The sequence below is a fragment of the Solanum dulcamara genome, chromosome 2, assembly GCF_947179165.1.
Source record: "Solanum dulcamara chromosome 2, daSolDulc1.2, whole genome shotgun sequence".
Classification (NCBI taxonomy): Eukaryota; Viridiplantae; Streptophyta; class Magnoliopsida; order Solanales; family Solanaceae; genus Solanum; species Solanum dulcamara.
Genome location: NC_077238.1, coordinates 79,340,215 through 79,362,027, shown reverse-complemented (window position 1 = coordinate 79,362,027; position 21,813 = coordinate 79,340,215). Strand labels below are relative to the sequence as shown.

Sequence of the window (21,813 nt, the reverse complement as noted above, 5' to 3'; positions counted from 1 at the left end):
ATTTTAGCGAATATTTGCTAAAAGAAGGATATAAAAATGATTCAATTTGCCCTTGTGTCTTTATGAAAAGGTCTGAATCTGAATTTGTCATAATAGCCGTATATGTTGATGATTTAAATATCATCGGAACTTCTGAAAAACTTTCAAAGGTAGTAAAATGTCTAAAAAAGGAATTCGAAATGAAAGACCTCGGAAAGAAAAAAAATTGTCTTGGTCTACAAATTGTATATTTTGCAAATGAGATATTTGTCCACCAATCAACATATACAGAAAATATTTTAAAGAGGTTTTATATAGACAAAGCACATCCATTGAATACCCAATGGTTGTAAGATCTCTTGATATTAATAAAGATCCGTTTCGACCTTATGAAAATGATGAAGAGCTTATTGGTGTTGAAATACCATATCTTAGTGCAATTGGTGCATTAATGTATCTTGCCAATAATTCTAGACCAGATATAGCTCTCTCTATAAGCTTATTATCAAGATTTAGTTCTTCTTCAACACGAAGACACTAGAATGGAATTAAACATATATTCAGATATCTCTGAGGGATCATTGATATGAGATTATTTTACTCAAATGAATTCACGTCACAATTGATTGGTTACGCAGATGGGGGATATTTGTCTGATCCCCATAAAGGTCGATCGCAAATAGCTATTTATTTATATGTGCTGGTACAACTATATCATGACGTTCAACAAAGCAAACTATGATTGCCACTTCCTCAAATCATGCAGAGATAATAGCCATCCATGAAGCAAGTTGAAAATGCGTTTGGTTAAGATCAATAACTTAACACATTCAAGAAACATGTGACCTTTCTTTGAAAAGAGACGTTCCAACAAATATGTATGAAGACAATGTTGCATGTATAGCTCAACTGAAGGGAGCATACATCAAAGGAGACAGAACAAAACATATTTCACCAAAATTCTTTTTTACTCATAATTTTCAAAAGAAGGGTGAAATAGATATCCAACAAGTTCGTTCAAATGACAATTTAGCAGATATGTTTATCAAGGCATTGCCGACTTCAACCTTTGCAAAAATGAGATACAAAATTAGAATGCGTCGTCTTCGAGATATTAAGTGATGTTTTCATCAAGGGGAGTAAAATACGCGCTGTACTCTTTTTCCCTTAGTCAAGGTTTTGTCCCACTGGGTTTTCTTTGTAAGATTTTTAATGAGACAGCACTCAAGGCGTATTACCAGATATGTGTACTCTTTTTCCTTCACTAGAATTTTTTCCATTGGGTTTTTCCTAGTAAGGTTTTAACGAAGCACAACATTTATGGGTGTTCAGGATAACTATGTACATTATTTCTTGTACAGTTTTTACTGAGGCACATTACACATGGACATCCAAGGGGGAGTGTTTAAATATTAAGTGGGTGAATGTCCATAAAATTAGCGACCCACCACTAATTTATGTTATGAAATATATCCCTATTAAAGGGGCAAAATACTTCAATGAAAGATACACTGGATAAGCATATTACATTACTCCTCTGCCTATTTCTTCTACTGCCACTTTTTCTCTTCCTTTCTTTCTTTAGTTTTAATATTTTATTTTATAACATATTATTATTATTATATGACCATTTCATGTTTGTTATACATTATTATAGAGGGTAGGACGGGTGAAAACGAAGGACTAGCAGACATTTAAATTGACAAATTTTCAAAGAATGAAGGTCTATAACAAGCAAATTTTAAATCAAAATAGAAGAAGAAACCACTTAGGCATGTAGGAGTCTACCTTGGCAAGTAGTCTCCACCTTTCCTCCGATGTAGGGGTAACATTCGGATTCCATGTTATAACTCGCATGGTCTTATTGTCGATTATGGTTCCTATCCCACATATGTATGGTCCTTTTTATGTTCTAAATGACTAATCCTATCTTTTACTTTATATGATACTCTTATGGTTTGTTATTCATTGATCCTTCTTAAAAACTACTTATGATTTTTGACTACTTCTCCTATCATACTATTTAAAATTGTCATTTCTACAAATATGGTTTTCTATACATTGCATTGCCTACATACGTAGTACATTGCAACATACTAATGCATACTTTTTGCCTACATTGTCTCATAATGTAGGGGTTGAGGTTGAAGATCATATTCATCCACGTGGCTATTTAAGCTTTTCTATCCGACGGTATTTGTGGTGAGTCCTCATTTATCGGGGACTAGTCATCGAATTGATTATTGTATTCAAAAACTTTTGTTATGTTTCATATTGAGGGTGAGCTAGAGACATGTCTTAGCCCCCGCCCATACTCATGTGTAAAGGCATCTAGTTGGACAAATGTTTCGAGTCTATGTTGTTATATGACATTCTTCATTTTTTATTCATGGTTTAGACTATCTTATGATGTTTTCGCTTTTACTTTACCTTATGTATGCTTATTATATGTACAAGAGGCTTGGTTGGAGCCCTTTTGGGTTTTGATCGCCGTGTTACGACTAGGCCCTAGGTCGGGTCGTGACAAGTATAAAACATAATTCAAAATGGAGAGTTAGTATCGTTATTATGTCGGCACATATTTATCTCTTTGAACATTTGACATTATCTTCCTTCAGTTTGTCGTAAAGCATCTTGACGTCTGTACAACTCAATTTCCAAGGAGTAATGTGTATGTTATATATATATGTTGGTTTGAATTGAAAAATAAAAGAATTAGGGCGGGGGGATTGGCTAGAATTGTAAATTATAAAAAGTGTACATCATTTCAATTATAGTCAATTAAATTAAGAAATTAGCCAATTTGAATTTAGTTAGGATCGGCTAAAATTTAAATAGGATGAATTAATATTAATTAATTAACGAGCTTCTTAATCTTGACAAAGTAAAATAATTAACTTAATTTTAAACTAATTAACTTAAAATAATTAACTTAATTTTATACTAGTTCACATCTAAGCATCTTCACCCCATGCTTCTAATTTAATCTCCATAGGCCAACACTTAGGATCTTCATAGATATCTGTATCACATTAGGGTTAGTAATACCCTCCCTCCTAAAGTTTAATTAGTTTAGAACAAACGGTTCATAGTTGGCATAACAATTTTTCAAATAATACACACATAAATGATAGAGTCACTTGGGGTCGTGAACCCACTTGGACATTTGGTAAGGTTGAGTAATGAACTAAATATATCAAGGATATTAGGCCTCATTTGTTTACACTTAATGGAGGTCTGAATCTTAATCATTCAGATTCAGTTCATTTAGTGCGTTTGATTTTTAGGTCTGAATCTAAACCATTTAGATTCAACCCATTAAGTCCATTTGTTTGTTTTTAAAAAAGTCTCTTAATGAATCTGAAAAGATCTGAACGAATCAGATCTGTAGAAGAGTCTTAACAATATTCAGATTTATTAAAACACTATGATTATATCCTATAATGAATCCTAATTGATAGCAAGAATCCCAAACAATTATTTTTGAAAGAATCCTAAACCTAAAAGCAATTATATGACAGTTTTTTTTTTATTTTTTCCACCAAAAAATAGTAATTATAATATATTGTCGATGTGATTTTTCTGTTCCCCTTTTTGGCCTAATATTTTGGACCTTTTATACCTTTTTTTTGGGAAGATTTTTAAATTTTTTTTTGCTATTATTTTGGAAGTTTTTTGACAAGTAGTTTTGAATCAAGTCTATTGTAGTTGGTATAAGATTATCCTCGTAAAAATTGAACCATAATAAAATAATTATTTCTATTTAATTTTTATTATGTTTATTGTAGTCAATATCTAATATTATAAATATATATAATGGTATAATAATTGAACAAAAATGGTGAAAATAAAATTTTATCTAAAGCGGAATCTTTTAATAAAGGGCAAAAGGTTCAAACAATATTAAGATCTTCGCACTTTTAACATAGTGTAGATAGATAGATAGATTTTTCGAAATAGAGAAACTAAATAGCTATAGTTAAAGGATTATTGAATTTGAATAGCTATAAGTATGGTATTTACTAAAAATGACTTCATTTTATAACAAATTTTAGCTGTATGTTTGGATTTTTTCTTTTATTTATACATTAATACGGTTTTAATTGTAATCCATTAAATAAGGTCAAATCAATTACTATAACAGACAACCCTTTAATTACGCCCATAAAACCTCAACTTACCATTATTTAATTAACAACTACTAATTTACCTATTAAAAAGGCAGATCTCATAAGATCCTAACCACTGTTACGAAAATTTTGGGATACATATCTTTTTCTATTTTGTCTCCATTGTTGTTATTCAAGATCCGTATAGATAATCACTGTTTCTACTATATACATTGTTGTTTATTCAACTTACCATTATTTCCAAAAAAAAAATTTATTCGATTGATTCTATTACTTTGACAGATTTTTCTTTCTTTGGTTGCATCATTCGATGATACATTATCATGAATAATTTGATTTCAAATAAATACAAGTATTATATAACTTAATGTATTAAAATATATCAAGGACACAAGCCATTGTATAACTTAATGTATTAAAATATCCAACGAGGTAATTATAAAAAATAATCATGTGAACATTCCCCATTTGAATACATTTACATTATGTATACCTATATACAATTAGCATGTGAATACTTTGATTTCAAATGTATAAAAGGATTATATAACTTAATGTAATAAAGTATTTCGAGGACACAAATGAATACTTGATTTCAATTGAATACAAGTTCTTGTATAACTTAAATGTATTCTTATTATAGAAATTAATGTGTTAATTTATCAAAGGTAAAGTATATCGGTTTAGTATATGAACACGAAAGTTTGAATACCTTTCACTTATGAATGTCTTGTTGTTATCAGAGATATGATATATTAGAATTAAAAAAAAAATAGCAAAACACACTACTCGTATCCAAGTGTATACTTATTCCAGTGTATAAAAAAATTAAAGATACCTGATGGCAAAATCATTCTATTAGATCGAATGTACTTATTCGATCGTGCAAAAAGATTGTTAAATCAGAATAAATATGAAAATAAAGAAATCAGTGATATATGAACATTGAAAGATAAAAGATTGAAGATGGTAAGACTCAGAGAACACCATAAAACATGCCAGTAAGTAATTAATTAGGCTTGTGTAATAACTTTGACATTTAATATTTATTTATTTAAATAGATATAAAATTAAAAGAAATATTATTTTTATATAATTAACTTTGTTATTTAATATTCAGTTATATCCATTAAACATAAAAATGATAAACTATAACTATTTATATTAAATATAAATATATATTAATGTTTGTTATAATTTGTAGTTTTAAAGTAAGTGTAACAATAAATAGATAGTAATTTTTTTATATTCCACTTAGGTTTCTTCCAAGTGTGCTTCTCACAATTAATATTAACATTTTACATCGCCTTTCATCAGATCTTGTTGTCTCTTTTATGTATGTAGGTATGTATTTCCTTCATCTTTTGTCTGCTCACTTCTTTTGGTTCTTCGTTTAATCGGTCGAATTCATTTCCTTTTTGTGCATCTTCTGTATGTTTTCGTATTTGAGCGAACTGAATTTGGAGGATTTTTGGTTCTTTGGAGGCCCTTATTTGTTGGGGCCTAAAGCCACTGCTTTAGTGGCTTTAGGGTTGAGCCGCCCTTGTTCAGGTTTAGTGTAGTGTATGTAGCCCATGCCTTGAGACTTGAACAAACATGTTATGAAGAGGCTGATAGTTTATTAAGACCTTGTATAATGTATTGTCTAAGTAGACTGCACTGAAAGACTCTTTAACTTCAACTGTGATTGATTGAACATGTGCTTTCTTTCTTCTCGATTAACTGATTTTATGTATCGCACATTTCTTTAAGTTATTGGATAGTGTGCATTCCCTTTTTTTCTTTTTGTAGTTTCCCTATTGCTTATGAATGCATTAGGCCCTTGTGTTTCTATATAAGCTGAAATTCTTGCTTTCTGACTTATTTTAGGTCAGCAAGGCAAGCCGCCAACTGTTAATTAGTCGCTCCAATGTACACATATAATTTCGTGAATAGCTGGAAGAACTAGTCATTTAACAAAAGTTTTATTTGAACTTCAAATCTGACAGAAAGATATGTTTGAAACAACTGAAATGATCAATTTTTGCCCTGCACTACTCGATATGGGACAACTTTGTCCTCCATTGTGTTTTTGCCTAAATTTGGACTGGTTATGATATACCAAATTAACCAGTTTTTATCAGTTTAGTCTTTTTTTTCTTGTGGAAAAGGGAGAGGTGGTGGGTGTCGTAGGGATGTTCTGTTACTTTATATATTGAGAGCTTCTATCAATTTTTATTTGTATTTGCATAATATTGGCATCACATGAGTTTAAATAGAGTAACATGGTTAGTAAGGATTCATGTAGATGACCATAACTTATTTGCGACTGAGGTGTAGTTGTAAACAAAATCTGGCTTTTGTCACCTATGTTGAATACTTGAAAGTCCCCAGGAGATTTCTGCCATCTTAATTATCATCCAGGAAGTTGCTATGGTAACTGCAAAAGATTTTCTCTTAGCATAAATATGATAACTTGCTCTTATAAGAAATTTCTAACCTCTAATTAATTAATTTCATCCGTCTTACAAGTTTCTTCCAACTCATATCCATGCGAGATTAGTGTAGATAGCCAAGCATCCTGATAGTTGATAGGTCCTGCATGAATGCCCCTGAAATGGTGGTCTTTCAACTGTTAGATGTTACATAGAAAGAGAGGAACTGGAGGTGCTTTGAGCACAAACACAACCACATTCAGAGAATAAAGACTAACCATATTTCTTTTGTTTGCTTTTGGTGTAGAATGAAAATTTTTAACAAGCTGAATCTATTTTAGAGCTCCTAGAATCCCTACAATTTTAGACGTGGATGTACTGAATCCCTACAACTTTAGACGTGGATGTACTTTTGTTTTCTCACTTTTGCCTCACAAGATCTCCAGCTTTCTTAGTGCTGTTATGAATAAAACCTTCTCATTTCACCCAAAAATATAAATACAGCTGCTATTTGCCAATAAAGTTTCAACCGTGGAAGTTAGACATTACAAAATTCTTTAAAATAGTTGGTAATTTCCATTTACAGTGTTATAATAGTGTAGTAGGACACAAACCATTGGTACCTTAAGTATGATAAAAGTGTATTATATATTCATGTGTCAGGGCTAAGGTTGGAGGTAGCCTGTTATCTGCAAAACATGTGACATATATGATCATCTTTGACCTTGTCTAGTTATGAAACATTAAAACTATCACTGTACGAAAAAGATGGAAAATTAGTATAAATCTTCTGGCATGATGAAACCTGCAGCATTCCTTATATGCTAAGTTGTTATTGTGATGTTACTCTATTTGCTGTGTTGCCTTATTATCTGTTGTAATATCTGAGAAATAGTTCCATTCATCTATGTTATAACTTTAGTATTTAAAAGAAAAATAATGTGAGGTTTAAGCTTAGTTTCTTGTTCGTAGCCTAACTTTGGATGGCTATTCCTTTAGGGATTTGTAAAGGGTATCAATAGTTTAAGCTACACAAAAAGGCAGAGTTTGTGCCCTCGGTACCAACAACAACAACAACATACCTATTGAAATCCCATAAGTGACCTCACCCCTACCTTTGTGGACTGCTTCCGGTAGACCCTCGGTTCAAAAGAAATGTATCCTACCCAGGGTTGTAAGAATGATTGTAAGTGGATGCAAATATCTATTGTTTTTTATTACACTATTTATAGACTCCTCAAATTGCTTCTGATGCTTTCTTTGTGCTGAAAAGGACCAAGAGCATTTTCCAGTTAAGTTAGTTCCCATAGTTTGTCTACTGTATCAGTAATCTTTAGTGAATAGTTTATGAAATCATAATAGATCCAAGTCCTGCCTTAGTATAAAATGAAGGTGTACGAAGGAGGTGTGTATGGACGTAGTTATACCAAAGATTCGAGTTAAATTTTTCTTAAGCAGCAGCAGCAGGTAGTAGTTTTGATGTTTAGTTCAGAGGGACATCCTATGAGAGGATCTTGTATTTTCAAACTCTTCTATTATTTTCATTCGCTATATGTTGTGGCATCCACTTACAATCATGGAATAACCTGTCCAATTTGCATACATCTCATTTTAGTATGCCTTGATAGACTTGCGTGTCTAAAAAGTCGACTTTGTGAGAAAGCTCAAAGAAAAGTTTTATGTATTTGTTTCCAGGACGAATGGCTGGAAAAGCTGTGAAGTCTGTAGCAAAAGCAGTTTGGGAATATCAATATCCATGGCAAGAAAAGTTAGTTAAATACAAGGATGAGCTTTCAAAGGGAGTTTGGGGTTACTGGGAGCTTGGAGCCTGGAAACCTCTAGGGATCAGTGCTCGCCATCGAGCTCGCCTCCGCAAGGAAGTTGTTCTTGCTGGACAAGATTGGCCATACGATCCAGAGAGAAAGCAAATGAGAACCAAGCAGAAAGGGCACAAGTGTGACAGAATATCAGCAGAAAAACGGGCAAAGACAGCTGAACTGATGCAAAAAATGCCTGAAATGTTGGCTGATTATAGGAAGAGAAAGTGGGAAAGGAAGATGAAAGCAGAAGAAGATGCTGCCAGGAGATCAGTGCAAGAATAGGTTTTACCTGGAAAGGAATCCTTTCTTTTTCAACAACATAATGGACGAAAGATTTCCCGCTCACTTGCCTTGTTTTCTTTTTCTTCTGTATTTTCCAACCGTAGCAATGGGCACGAATAGCGGGATTTGCCTTGCCATTAGATGGGAATTTAATAACTAGCTCTTTGTTTTTCTTCATATGATCTTATTATGAAAACAACCAAAAAGATGTTTATGGAGCATACCAAGTAATTAGGTTGTTATTAGTCTAATAAGTTTAAACATCAGATGGGCAAATGAATGAGAAAAAAAATCGAGATGAAGGTCTTAAACCTGAACCTCCTAATGCCTACGGTGAAGTTGCAACTCCGATCTATATATGATTTGCCTGTCTTCCATCTTTATGTAATGTTTGTTTTTTAACAAGTCGTTTGGATAGTTATTTCGCTTTATAATGTGTTGTATTGTTTTGATGCATACAATGTTTGAATATATTATATCGTGCTTTGTCGTTACATAATGTCATATATTAGCAATTTAGAGATTAAACTTACAATATTATAAATAAAAAATAGATTATAAATATATACTTTTAAATGGTAGGATAAAATTGGGTTGTTAAATAATAAATAAAGACGAAGATCTACGACTCCTGGTAAAATCAGTTTAGAAAATAGTAAAAGTGTGAGAAGGTCATCTCAAAACAGTAGTGAAAATCCAATGACATTACAAGGATCGTACCACAAAACGAGTGAATATGTTCAATCAATGCAAGAATACAATCATCAGCATTCAAACAAGATACACATAGTCATAAATGAAATACCAAATCTTAGCACACTAACAAGACAGAGGAACTAACCTGGGATCCAATAGCTCCTCGAATACGGCCTCGGGCCCAACAACAGATAATAGACATATTGGCATCTCAAGCCTACTACTAAACAAAAAGCGAAGTAATCGGAAAACGAATCAAAGTCAGAGAGGGGGAGAAAGTATCCCTAGGATCGACAACTTACCCCAAAAATATCCCATCTCAACTCCCAATGAGCAAAACTAAGCCGAGCCTATGGCTATGACGAGCCACAGAGGTCACAGGCACTAGCACAAAGGCACAACCACCGTAACCAGCTCTACCGGAAGCTACGCCTAGCTATAAGGGCAAGGAAACACAAGCTAAAGAATCTAAGGCTCAAACCTAACCTAAGGCTATCAATATCAATCCTAAGAAGGATAATCTTACCAATCCAAAACACAAGTAAAGCCACAGGCCTAAGACAAGGATTTCAAGAGATTACGCTAGTTTAAGGCTCACTCGGTGTCAAGAAAATGGAATAGAAGGAGGAAAGCCCTAAACTCGGCAAATACAAACCTAAATCACATGAAATATATACTAAACAATACCTACTAAAGCTCTGTCAAAGTGGGAGACCGTAGCCTACCTCGAAGCAGATCATGCGCGCTCCAAATTCTCCAATTTGAAGCTTTCAACCTCCGAATCACCTCCAATTGCTGCAACACTAACAAAATGTTGATCATGATGTAATTACGGACGTGTTGACACCCAATTCACATTTTTTGGAGTCGGACCCAAAATCGGATCTAAAACAGAATTGTGGGATCCCCATCGAAAATTCTAATTCAACTCCGTGAAAAGGTTCATTTGAACTTAATGAACTTTTGGTAAAAAAATATAGGACAATTCAATGCTCAAAAATGAAGGAATCAGTTCATGCAAATTAATTCACCATTAAAAAAGTAATTCAAGCTTGGGCAGCCCCTTTGGGTAAGAAATTACCTCAAAATGATGCTTTTCGAAGTTCTCCAAGCACTCCACTACGAATCACGCTGATTTTGGACCCAATGCAACTTGAATCACCCAAAATGGAGGGGTGTAGCTCTCAAAATCGCGAAATGAACACAAAAGAATGAGCTGAGTTCACGTCATAGTCTTAATTAAAAGACCATTTAAATGCTATCCGCGAATGAGGAGAAAAGGTCTGCAAATGCGGAGGCTAAGCCCTCAAAGCTCCATGAACGCGGAGAGAAAATTCATCAGGCTCCGCGAATGTGGCAGGGCCCCCGCGAATGCGGAGGCGAAGCCAAAGCCACTGGTTTCCACGAACGCGGCCTAGGTAGCGCGAACGCGAAGACCAAAATGGGTCTGCATATTCAAACTCCAAGAGCTCCAAAACAGGAAAACGAACATAAAATCCAAACGAACGATCATGCATCCAAACTGTCAGTGCCAACAAGTCATAAATGACTTGAGATGACTACAGGAAAGCTCTAAACGCTGTAAAGATCGGAAAATGAAGGAAATGACCTGGAGGGTCATTACATCTTTACAAGTATTTTTTTAATATTAACAATTTTTATGGGGTGTATTGATGTTTGTCAAGAACTCTTGTTGCAATAATATTTTTGGTGTATTGGTGTTTATTAAGGTTTCTGATTGAAAAAAAATACTAGCTATGATTAAAAACAATAACTATGTATATATATATATATTAGAATTTGGTCCTAGACCATTAATTCTATTGAGACTCTTATATATATATATATATATATATATATATATTAGAATTTGGTCCTAGACCATTAATTCTATTGAGACTCTTTGATCATCAAATCCACTTGTGAAATTACATTAAATATATTATCGTTATTGAACTTTGTACATACTTGAGGTGTTGTATTAATATTTTATTTTAGACCACTAATTTTATTGAGACTTTGTATGATTAGACCTTCTGTGAGATTACACTAGATATAATATTATTGTTGAACTATGTATATACTTGAGACCTCTTATTAGAATTTTATTTTTGGCTACTAATTTTATCGAGACTCTTTGATCTTCAAACTCTCAAACTCGCTTGTATGATCAAATGTGCTTGTGAGATCACACTAGATAGATTATTATTGTTGAAGTATGTATATACTTGAGGTCTCTTATTAAAATTTTGATTTAGACCACAATTAATATTTAAAAGTATTCATTATTTCCTTGTATATTGTTTTGGCATTAGTACTATATTAATTTGTATTTCTAATTTTTTAAGAATTTTGTAAAATAACTATAGAACTTTGTCTAATATTTTAAAATTTTAAATTAAACTATTTAAAGTTAATATACTAGTAATAATTTTTAGAATTAAAATCAAGTTATTATAATGCAACAAATGACTAACGTTTTTTTTAACTTAAAAGAACTTTTTTCAAGTTGTATACTTATTGTTGAACTATGTATATTCTCTTATTAAAATTTTATTTTAGACAACTAATTTTATTGAGACTCTTTGATCATCAAACTCGCTGATATGATCAAACTCGCTTGTGAGATTACACTATATACATTGTTATTGTTATATTTTAATCTCCCAATACATGTGAATCAGCGAGTAGTAAAAAGAAAAATATCATAACATACTACAACTAAGTTAGTTTTTGCTTCTATATTCAGAATATGAAGATTTTTTTCATCGTTATTGATCTTTTTAATCATCTTGATTGTCTTTGTTCAGTTATTTTTTGTTGCATATGTCCATATGTTATATTTATTATATTTTATATTTCAGTTATGGAACGATCTTTAAAAAATTCAAGAGTGATTTGGAAGAATTTATAAGACATTTTAAAAACCTCTAAGAACCTTTATGATTATTTAAAAGAAAAATATCAACCTTAGTTGCCAATAACTAAAACAACTGACAATATTTATGATTCAGCAATCAATACTATTCTCATGTCTAATAGTGAGTGAGATGCGTACATACAGGTTAATATTATTTACTAATATTTTCTTCATTTTGCTGCAAAAAAAGGTTTGATGTTCATATTTGTCACGACCCGAACCAGGGTGTGATGACACTCGTCTCAATCTACCGAGACAAGTCATCCAAAAATTCAATTAAAGCAGAAGTAAAGCAAAAACAGTATAAGTAGGGAAGTAATTAACAAAAGCGGAAGTCTTTCTACTAAATAACCCTCAAGACTAGTTGTCACATGTACAAGCCGTTAAAATAAGACCGAAATGAAAAGTACAAGTCTCAATATATCTTCAACTCTCAAATAGAGTAAAGCATAGAAGTACAAAAAAATATGAGAGCCCGTTGAATATCAATAGCTACCTTTCTCAGTCTCCTGGAAGCCTCAGATGATCAGAATGAATGAGGGATCAAAGTCCAAGCTCAAAACCTACACAAGTGTAGAGGCAAGGGGCGAGTACCAAAGAACACGGTACCCAACAAGCTAACTAGCAAAAATAAGTAAATCTAGAAGGATACACGAACTCCTTTCCAGCTCAACCGAACCTCCAGAACTACAACCTGCACAGAAAATCAGCCCAACCTAACAACTCATGCTAGACTTTGTAAGATATGATACACACAATTTTGGCTCGATAATAATATAGCGTGAGATTGTGAGAGACAAATTCATAATATTTATTGAATCAAAGCGAACAATATATGTTATGTGTTTAGATTGTGACATAATAAGATTATGGTTATCAAATTATGTAGTAATAAGAATAATAATTAAGTCTAATTACAACTCCCATATTACTAACGCTTAATTAAGTCAATTTATATTCTAAAACATATAATTTCCACTAGGTTTTGTATTTTATCTTTAATTCCGTGTTGTTCTATCTATCTTGGTGGCATTTAGTTCTTACATAAAAAAAAATTGTATCGAGTATGAACACTATTTAATTTGTTATATCAAATTTAATTACTAAAAGTTATATTTAAATAGCAAAACTACGAAAATAATATATATATGTCCTAAGTCTATTTATATACGATTTGCAATAAGCCTATCGATTTATTTTTTCAAAAACTAAAGCATTGATATTCCAACAAGAACTTTTATTGTAACCAACCTAGGACTATGAACGCCAATTGTATCACCCATTATATGCATTAAAAGCTTCTATTACATCAGCCGTGAAAATAGAGAACAAACTTGAAATATAATAGCTAGAATCACTTATGCTCAAAATCTTTAGAAAAAATCACTTAATTGTTTTTTTCAAAAAATTTCTATCATAATTATTTTATGTTACCTTTGCAAAAAGCAAATCAAAAAGCCGCCTAAATGGATTAGCTATCTACCAATAACTATGTTTACTTTGTGTGGGGTTTTAGTTTCATCAAAATTCCTTTCCTATTTTTTACTTTTAAAACTTTTTAATGACACATTTTAAACATGATAGTTAAATGATTAATAATTATTAAGTACACATTGAAAATGTTTTTCATTATTAAAAGTGGAGGTGTGAAAATTTTCTCCTACCGCGTTCATCAATTGGTCAAATGTCCAAGAGACATTTTATTTTATTTTTACAAAATCATGTAGGCGTTTCGACATGAATTAAATGGTTTATATAACAGTTGAAATTAAGTTCAAAATAAATTCTACAACTAAAGTTGTGTTTGAATGTAAATTCACAATTAAAATGTTGTGAGTGAAAACATAATGAGCCTTTAAAAACCACTCCAATATATCTAAAAAGAGAGGCGAGCAAGAGAAAGGATTTATGCAATCCACTATGAATTTCGGAAGTAGCAAAAGGGATGTTTGCTTAGTTATGTAGTTTTTTTTATACAAAATATGTGCAGTGTATACTTAAGACATAATACATAAACGTGCTCTTTAACCTGACCTCAACTGATAGGGAGCAGCTTCCACTGGTTTTACATGGGGTTGTACCACGTGTCATTCTTGTACTTGAACTGGGCAGAACTATCATATTCGAGTGCACTATTCATCACTACTCACCTAGGGCATGAAGTTTCCAAAACCTAATATAATTAGGTATACAACTTTACAAGGTGAATCACCACTATGACATTAGTAAATAAAGACTTTCCATATGGATGAATATAATGTAAACAATATAATTAAAAAGAAGTACACAATATATGTTAAATTAGGTCTTGAATCTAACTCAAACTCCAAAAGATAGCTCCAAGAGAGGAGGATTATCCAAGTTTTATAAGGAGTCCACATATCTCATTAACCACCAATGTGGAACTTTTGTCATTTTTCAACACCCCACCTTACGCCCAGTACTTAGCATCTGGTGCATGAGCAATTTAATTTCGGGGGCCCAACATTGGGTGAGACAGGTCCTACTCTGATATCATCTTAAATTAGGTCTTAGGCCTAACTCACACTCCAAAAGCTAGCTCAAAGGGAGGAGGATTGTTGACTCCTTATAAGGCTTGGGCAATCCTTCTCCCTTCAAGCTAGCTTTTGGGGTGTGAGTTAAGCTCAAGACCTAATTTTACAATATAATCATACATACAACTTGACAAGACGAATCACCACTATGTCATTGACTAGTAAATAAAGACTTTCCGCATTCATAGATCCGAGATTTACATCTATGAATTGAAAGGTCTGAATGATCAACACTGCAATCAGTTGTTAGAATCAATAGGTCTTCAAATTTGTCATTTGAGAATAATTGCTCAGTTTTCAAGTGCAATCCTGTAGAGGGGCGGGATCAATATCTACTGAATTTTGAACGTAATACTTGAAGTAACATTGCCTTTCTGAATGTAAAATTGTCAATGTAAAAACTAATTAAAATGGCATTTTTATTTAGTATATAAAAGCTTACCTAAAAGATACACCCCATCCGCTTCTGTCCCAAACGGCATCTAAGACTAGTATCTAGACTTCACAAAAGACTTTCTTATATACATAGGATAAGAAGATACCAAATATCATGCAGTGACTTCAGGTTCTTCAGCTACCACCATGCCAGTAAGAAGTAGAGGATCAGATCCATCAATTTTATTTACCTTCCTGCTTCCAAGAAAAATAACGATATGTCATAGATCGCCATATACATAAATGATGGAAGATATTTATCATGGTAGCAGGTTAATATACAATCGAAGCTGAACAGATATATATTACCATATACTTACACTATTTGCCACTTTAATATCACACCACAAAATTTCTACTTTAGCATCAAAAGTGTAATTATACAAGAAACAGACAACTTCATGACATATCAGTGATAGACCACGCAATTCATTACTATTTAAGGCTGTTCAGCAATCTGGGAAGTTTGGACAGCAATTTCATCTCCGACAAACAAAAGAACTCTGCATGTTTCAAATAATCACCTCTCTGAGAGAGTAGAGAGCCGTAAAAAAAGGAAAAAGGAAAAAGTGGATCTAAGTTGTCAGAAGCAAATTTTATTTGGTTCAATCAAGTAATAAGTACTTGCCAGGAAACAGCCGTCCTACCTTGGTAGGAGTAAGGTCTGCGTACATTCTACCCTCCCCAGACCCCATGTTGTGGGATTTCACTGGGTTGTTGTTGTTGTTGTAAGTAATAAGTACTTGCATTCTTTCTTCATGTTAGTGGCTTAGATTCAGAAATACTATTTGTTTTTTAAACCATGGTGGTGTTCGGGCAAACTTGCCGCACCTCAACTAACCTCCCACCAACACAGGAACCATGTAACTTCGCCTAAGAGAATTCACCTCTGTTCAGAGTGAACCCTGGTTCCTAAGATTGATACTCCAACTCTTCAACTGCTAGGCCACCCCCTAAGGAGCAAAACAGAAATATTACTTCTTTCATGAAATGTTTAAAATTTCAAGAGAAGGCAAGGTGTCAAACTTTCTAACAACAAAAGAAAGCTTTACTTTGGTGAACGACATTAGTTGTACATGACCAATAATACTGTCGTCTGACTCGATCAGTTAATTTATTGAAGAAAAGACAGACCGAGTGAGGTTGAAATCATCTCTTCTTTATTGTATCAAGTAAAATAACAAGGTTGAAATCATCTCACCGGACCAGGCTGAACTTCTCAACAAGCATATATCTTTCCAAAGAACACGCAAGTACAGAAACTTTTAAATCAAGGCTGATTATTGGTAGTCCAAACATAACAAGCAGAGTCAATCAACCAGAAAAGGGAGAGAAAATCATAACACGGAGATAATTTATAACAATTTAATCTAAGAAGACTGATTAAATCGTGTGAAACAAGTTACATCCAAACCAAATAGGCTGCAAGTGCAGTAGTAAATGACATATGCATGTTTTTACCTTTATTAATATAGAAAACAATTTGAATACCAGAAATAATGGGAAGAATTGGAAGGCAAAATAGAAGAAATAAAAGAGCTTTAACAAGCCAAGATATAGCAATGCTCAAGTAAAACAAAAGATCTGAAAGTAAGCAAATTGACCAGTACCAATATAACTATGCTAGTCCAAAGAAAACATAGATCTCAAAATTTGCAAGCCAGAGTGTCAGAAGCACCTACTCGCATGTCTTCTTATTGTGGCCCAGGCCCTTGCACTTGCTACACTGAAGTTGACGTTTAAGTATATCAACTGCATCCGGTTGTTTCATCTTTGGTCGGCCGGGTGGACGTTTGGTTGGAGGAGGACTGACCATGATTTCCATGTCTACTTCAGCTTTCACAGGCTTTTCCAGAAGGGGTATTGGGTTGATTGATTCTGAGTATGTCAAACGGTAGCTCTCAGTTGTGAAGTATCTGGAGCAATAATCATATGGGTTCCTTCCCAGACATTTGAGAACAGCAATAGCATGGCAGCAAGGCAACCCATTGAGCTGCCATGTTTTGCAGCTGCAGTCCCAATTATCAATATCAACTATATCAACAGCTTCACCACAGACCTCAAATGTGCTCCGATGTGAGTGTAGTACTTGAAGTGATATTGCCTTTGACGTCTCATTTTGAAGCTTTTCTTCCATAGAAGGTGTCAATCTTGTAAGCCACTGACTAGAATCAACACGCCTTGTATAATTCAGTTCCATCATCCTCCCTCGCAAGGCATCAACCATCTGAGTAATTGGAAACTCACTCACATCAGATACCCAATCACGAAAAAGTTGTCCAAAGTTAGTAGTCATGTGGTCATACCTTGCCCCACCAAAACAGGCATTTGCCCAATGATCAGGCTCACTTAGTACGACCCAACTGTAAGCATCAGGTGAGATGGCCTTTATGTTCTCAACACAGCGCTCAAAATCCTCCAGTTTTGGAGCATAAGCAGCAGCATATAAATCTTGGATCAAAAGACGCCTTGCTTCATGTGAAAACCTCCCATGCAGATCCTTATATAATTTCTCACCAAGGTTCCGAAGACAATAACCATGATAGCAATCTTTGCTGAATATGTCACACAATGACTCATTTATACCATTCTGGAAAGCAGAAACAAATGTTATTGGTCGAGAGGTTGAGATAGCAGATTTAAGTTCAGAAAGAAACCAATGCCAGTTGTCATCTGTCTCCTCATCTACAACTGCAAAGGCTACTACAAAGACACCATCATTCCCATCTGCACCCACGGCAGCCAATAGGGTTCCTTGATATTTTGCATAGAGAACAGTGCTATCAAGGAAAAGAAGAGGGCGGCAGCCCTGTTGAAAGCCATATATTGAAGCATGAAAGGAGACAAATAGCCGGTGAAAACTCGAGTCCTCCTTTGTGGCGAATGTAGCAAGACTACCAGGATTAGTTTCCATGATTTTCTCACAGAATGACGGTAAGTGGCTGTATGCTTCTGTATAAGAACCCTGAAGTTGCTCTCTTGCAATCTCTTTTGCACGCCATGCCTGAGAATAGTTCAACTGAATGCCATATTCACGTTTAATATCAGTGGCGATATCCTTTGGCTTGTAATTGGGAGAAAATTTCAACTTTTCCTTAATTATATTTCCCACCCATCCCCTTGTTGCTCGATATCCGGCTTTCACAGAAGCTCCTTCACATGTATGGTTTTTATTCATTTTCTTAATACATATCAGCTGGGTGGTAGCTAACCTTGATGCATATATACGCCAAGGACAACCCTCAGACTTGCATTTAACCGTTACTCTGTGACTATCATTCTTCTTATATTTATATGTAAATCCATGGGCAATTGAGTACTTATGTAAGGCTTCACGAAATTCAGTAAAACTACTGAATCTTTGGTCCACACCAGTAATAATGTTTTCCCACTGTGTAGCTGCCCTACAGTGCTTGTCGTCATTGCTACTCGGAAAAATATCTAATGGTGTCGTATCCATTGGTGCATCAACCAAAAGCTGATTGTCAGGGCTGGTCAAATCCACAGGGGGAGCAGGAGAAAGTGCTGTCTCTGACATAGTTGTCCTGCTGGACCTGAATAATTAGCAGGCCACAGATGCATTAGAAATCACATTGCATTAAAGGGAAGTCCTGATTCTCACATATTGGGGTCATTTGATAGGGTATATTAGAATAGTGTTGTGTTTTAGTAATGCTGACATTAGTTAGTAATACACAAAGCTAATCCATGCATTATTTTTTCACCAAACGACCTCATTGAGTTCAAGAAACCACTAACACCAGCATTGAACTGAAAATGTTGGGATTCTAGGTTTACTTATTTGAAGAGAAAAGAAAAAGGAAAAGGAAACAATCATATTCATGATAAGTGTGTTAAAAATTTGTTATGCGTAACTATCTCGTCTAAAACCTTAAGTTGTTAGATAGGAAACAGTTCTATTTATTTATGTCTGCAACATGCCTCTTCACGTGCAGGCTTGATTCTTTTTTCTTGGACAAGCACGTGGAAAGTATTCTCTCTTTTTTAACCATGGTGTCCGGGCCAGGTTGCCCGAACATCGACTAATTCCACGTGGAAGTATTTTTGCTAATGGTAAGAGTGATAATTGAGCTCAAAATCTCAATCTGCTAACCCCTTTATCTTTCTTTATAATTCAAAGCTTATGCTTTGCTTTAGCACCCTTTCGAAGTTTGAGAAACCTCATCCACTAATTTTAAAATTTTAAACGGTTAGAGAAAGAACACTTTTACTTATTTATATCTGCAGCAGTACAAGTAAGAAAACGAAAGAAAAGTAACTGAACTTGACCTTAATAAGGAAAAGAAAATTACCTACTGGCAGGCATATTGGAAACATTAGGCGCGACAACTCCTTCTGCAACTACAAAGACTTCTACTTGCTCAGAATCCTTGAAGAATTTAACCATGCGTTGTAGGTCCTTATCTTTGGATACGGTGATGAGGGTCTTCTTATTCCCCGGAAGAAAATACTTTATGGTCATTCCATCAACGTTAAACTTAAATGTGTCTGTTAGTTCTTGCTTAAAGGCATCCACCTTCGTATTCTCATCGATATCTACAGCATATGCATTCCCTCCTGTGTAACTCAAAGACCCGTCTTCATTACTGGTCACAAATTCCCCACCAGATTGACATATTGCAATGATTTTCTTTGCAGCCATCACGACGAGGGCAACATAAAATGTCAACAACTATTGCTAAACCAAAGTTGGACGAATAATTTGACACCGGCCCCTGATGTTGCAACAATCCTATAGCTAAGAACTAATTGCATAACAAAAATAACAACCTACACAAAAGATAGATAGTTGAAACCTTTTAGCATATTAAGAACTAACAGTTGGAGTAACAACTTTGAAACTAAGCTTCAATCCCCTTAGAGACTACATTAGGTAATTAAAAAAAATGATAATCATGGTGTCCGGGCCAGATTACCCCTCGTTACTAATTTTGTGGATACTTGTTACCTCCACCAACAACACATGTACTAAGTAACTCTATCCACCAAAGCTTGAATGATAAGGTCTCGTAATTCTCAACTCACCTAATTGACCACTAGGCCACAACCTTATAAATTAGTGGGGAAAAGGATTTTCTAAAAATGTTGACAGGTGTGTCGGGTCCTCCAAAGTATTACATTTTTGGAGTACTCAATATGAGTGCAACAACTTTAAAACTAAGCTTCAATCCCCTTAATTAGAGGCTACATTAGGTAAAAAGGAAAAAGATTAAAACCGTGGTGTCCGGGCCAAATTGGGAATACATTTTTGGAATATTCGATATGAGTGCAACAACTTTAAAACTAAGCTTCAATCCCCTTGGAGGCTACATTAGGTAAATTCAAAAAATGATAATCATGTAGATTGCGCCTTGACTACTTCTATGGAAACTTGTTACCTCCTACCAGCAACAAGATACCCAGTAACTTTGTCCACCAAAGCTTAAATGATAAGGTATCATAATTCTCACTCACTTCATTGACCACTATTTTATCTGTGACGCTTTCGTTATTTGTTTTTCCATATCGTTTTGAATTTCTTAACCTTATCTGACCTATTTTTATGCTTTTATTGAGCCGAGGATCTCTCAAAAACAGTCGTCCTACCTCGGTAGGAGTAAGGTCTGCGTACACTCTACCCTCCCCAGACACCATGTTGTGGAATTTCACTGGATTGTTGTTGTTGTTCATTGACCACTAGCCCACAACCTTATAAATTAATGAGAAATTATACTGCTGGGCTATGTTGCTTGGATTTTCAGAAAATGTTAGACTGATGTGTCAGATCCTTCAAAGTAATACATTTTTGGAGTATTCGATACGAGTGCAACAACTTTAAAACTAAGCTTCAATCCTCTTAGATGCTACATTAGGTAAAAAAAAAAAAAAAAAAGAGAAAATCACAAACGTGGTGTCTGGGCAGACTAAGCCACTACTAATTCTATCTCACCTCCCATCAGCACAGATATCAATGGTATCGAGTAACTCTGTCCGCTAAAGCTTGAAGAGATATTCTTACTCTCTTAATTAATTGATCACTAGGCATAAACTTATAAATTAGGGGAGCAAGGAATTAAAATGATAATCTATGTTGTTCGGATGGACGTGTCGGATTTTTCAAAGTAGTACATTTTTAAGTATTAGACACGAGTGCAATAATATTTTGGGAGATGCAAAAGCTAGCAAGATGAGGAAAAAACACCTAATCAAGCACACAGCATTGAAATTAATAGAAAGAAAACTTACAATTTTGGAAGGAATTCATCATTTCAGTTTAGACAAGAAATAGAATTAAGGAAAATTTGTGGGAACAAATGCAAAATTGGGTTTGTCGATTTCCCTAAAAATTGGGGAAAAAATTGAAATTACCTGTTAAAGATGGGGTATTCTCATAATTTCTGCTTTGTTGATTTATCTTCTCATGGCAATAGGGAGGAATATAGAGAAGAATAGTCTGCAATTTGAGGTATTTCATTCTATGACCTAAAACTTTGCAAAAATAACATTCTTTCCTCAATATTTCGAGATATACAACTTTCGCCCCTTTTTCTTTAGAATTGATTTTCTCTGTGTTGTTCAATT

At 34.0% G+C, this 21,813-nt stretch overlaps 2 protein-coding genes across 10 annotated transcripts; one reads left to right on the top strand and one right to left on the bottom strand.

Annotated features, from left to right (window-relative positions):
• The first annotated feature begins 5,355 nt into the window (after positions 1-5,355).
• On the top strand, positions 5,356-8,846 carry LOC129880924 (uncharacterized). Of its 3 annotated transcripts, none has more exons than XM_055955191.1 (2): positions 5,356-5,453; positions 8,219-8,846. In XM_055955191.1, exons 1-2 carry the CDS (start codon positions 5,444-5,446, stop codon positions 8,623-8,625), a joined length of 417 nt encoding a protein of 138 aa, XP_055811166.1. In that variant the 5' UTR covers positions 5,356-5,443; the 3' UTR covers positions 8,626-8,846. The 3 variants fall into 3 exon arrangements, with proteins under 3 accessions (XP_055811166.1, XP_055811167.1, XP_055811168.1); XM_055955192.1 differs by lacking the exon at positions 5,356-5,453 and adding an exon at positions 5,649-5,672; XM_055955193.1 differs by lacking the exon at positions 5,356-5,453 and adding an exon at positions 6,508-6,524.
• A 6,336-nt stretch (positions 8,847-15,182) lies between these two features.
• Positions 15,183-21,701, bottom strand: LOC129880923 (uncharacterized). Of its 7 annotated transcripts, XM_055955188.1 has the most exons (5): positions 21,601-21,701; positions 19,545-20,022; positions 16,914-18,785; positions 16,119-16,184; positions 15,345-15,426 (listed from the first exon to the last, which is right to left on the bottom strand). In XM_055955188.1, exons 2-4 carry the CDS (start codon positions 19,892-19,894, stop codon positions 16,166-16,168), a joined length of 2,241 nt encoding a protein of 746 aa, XP_055811163.1. In that variant the 5' UTR covers positions 19,895-20,022; positions 21,601-21,701; the 3' UTR covers positions 15,345-15,426; positions 16,119-16,165. The 7 variants fall into 7 exon arrangements, with proteins under 7 accessions (XP_055811158.1, XP_055811161.1, XP_055811159.1 ...); XM_055955183.1 differs by lacking the exon at positions 16,119-16,184 and having other exon boundaries at positions 15,183-15,426; positions 21,601-21,700; XM_055955186.1 differs by lacking the exon at positions 16,119-16,184 and having other exon boundaries at positions 15,183-15,426; positions 21,478-21,619.
• Between the last annotated feature and the right edge of the window lie 112 nt (positions 21,702-21,813).

Bases quoted from the DNA above. Each gene is read 5' to 3' on its own strand.
- LOC129880923 (XM_055955183.1), bottom strand. From the start codon at position 19,894: ATGGCTGCAAAGAAAATCATTGCAATATGTCAATCTGGTGGGGAATTT. The intron at 18,786-19,544 runs GTAATTTTCTTT...CTAATTATTCAG, and splicing joins TCCAATATGCCTGCCAGTAG to GTCCAGCAGGACAACTATGT. The intron at 15,427-16,913 runs GTAGGTGCTTCT...TCTTGGAAGCAG, and splicing joins CACAATAAGAAGACATGCGA to GAAGGTAAATAAAATTGATG.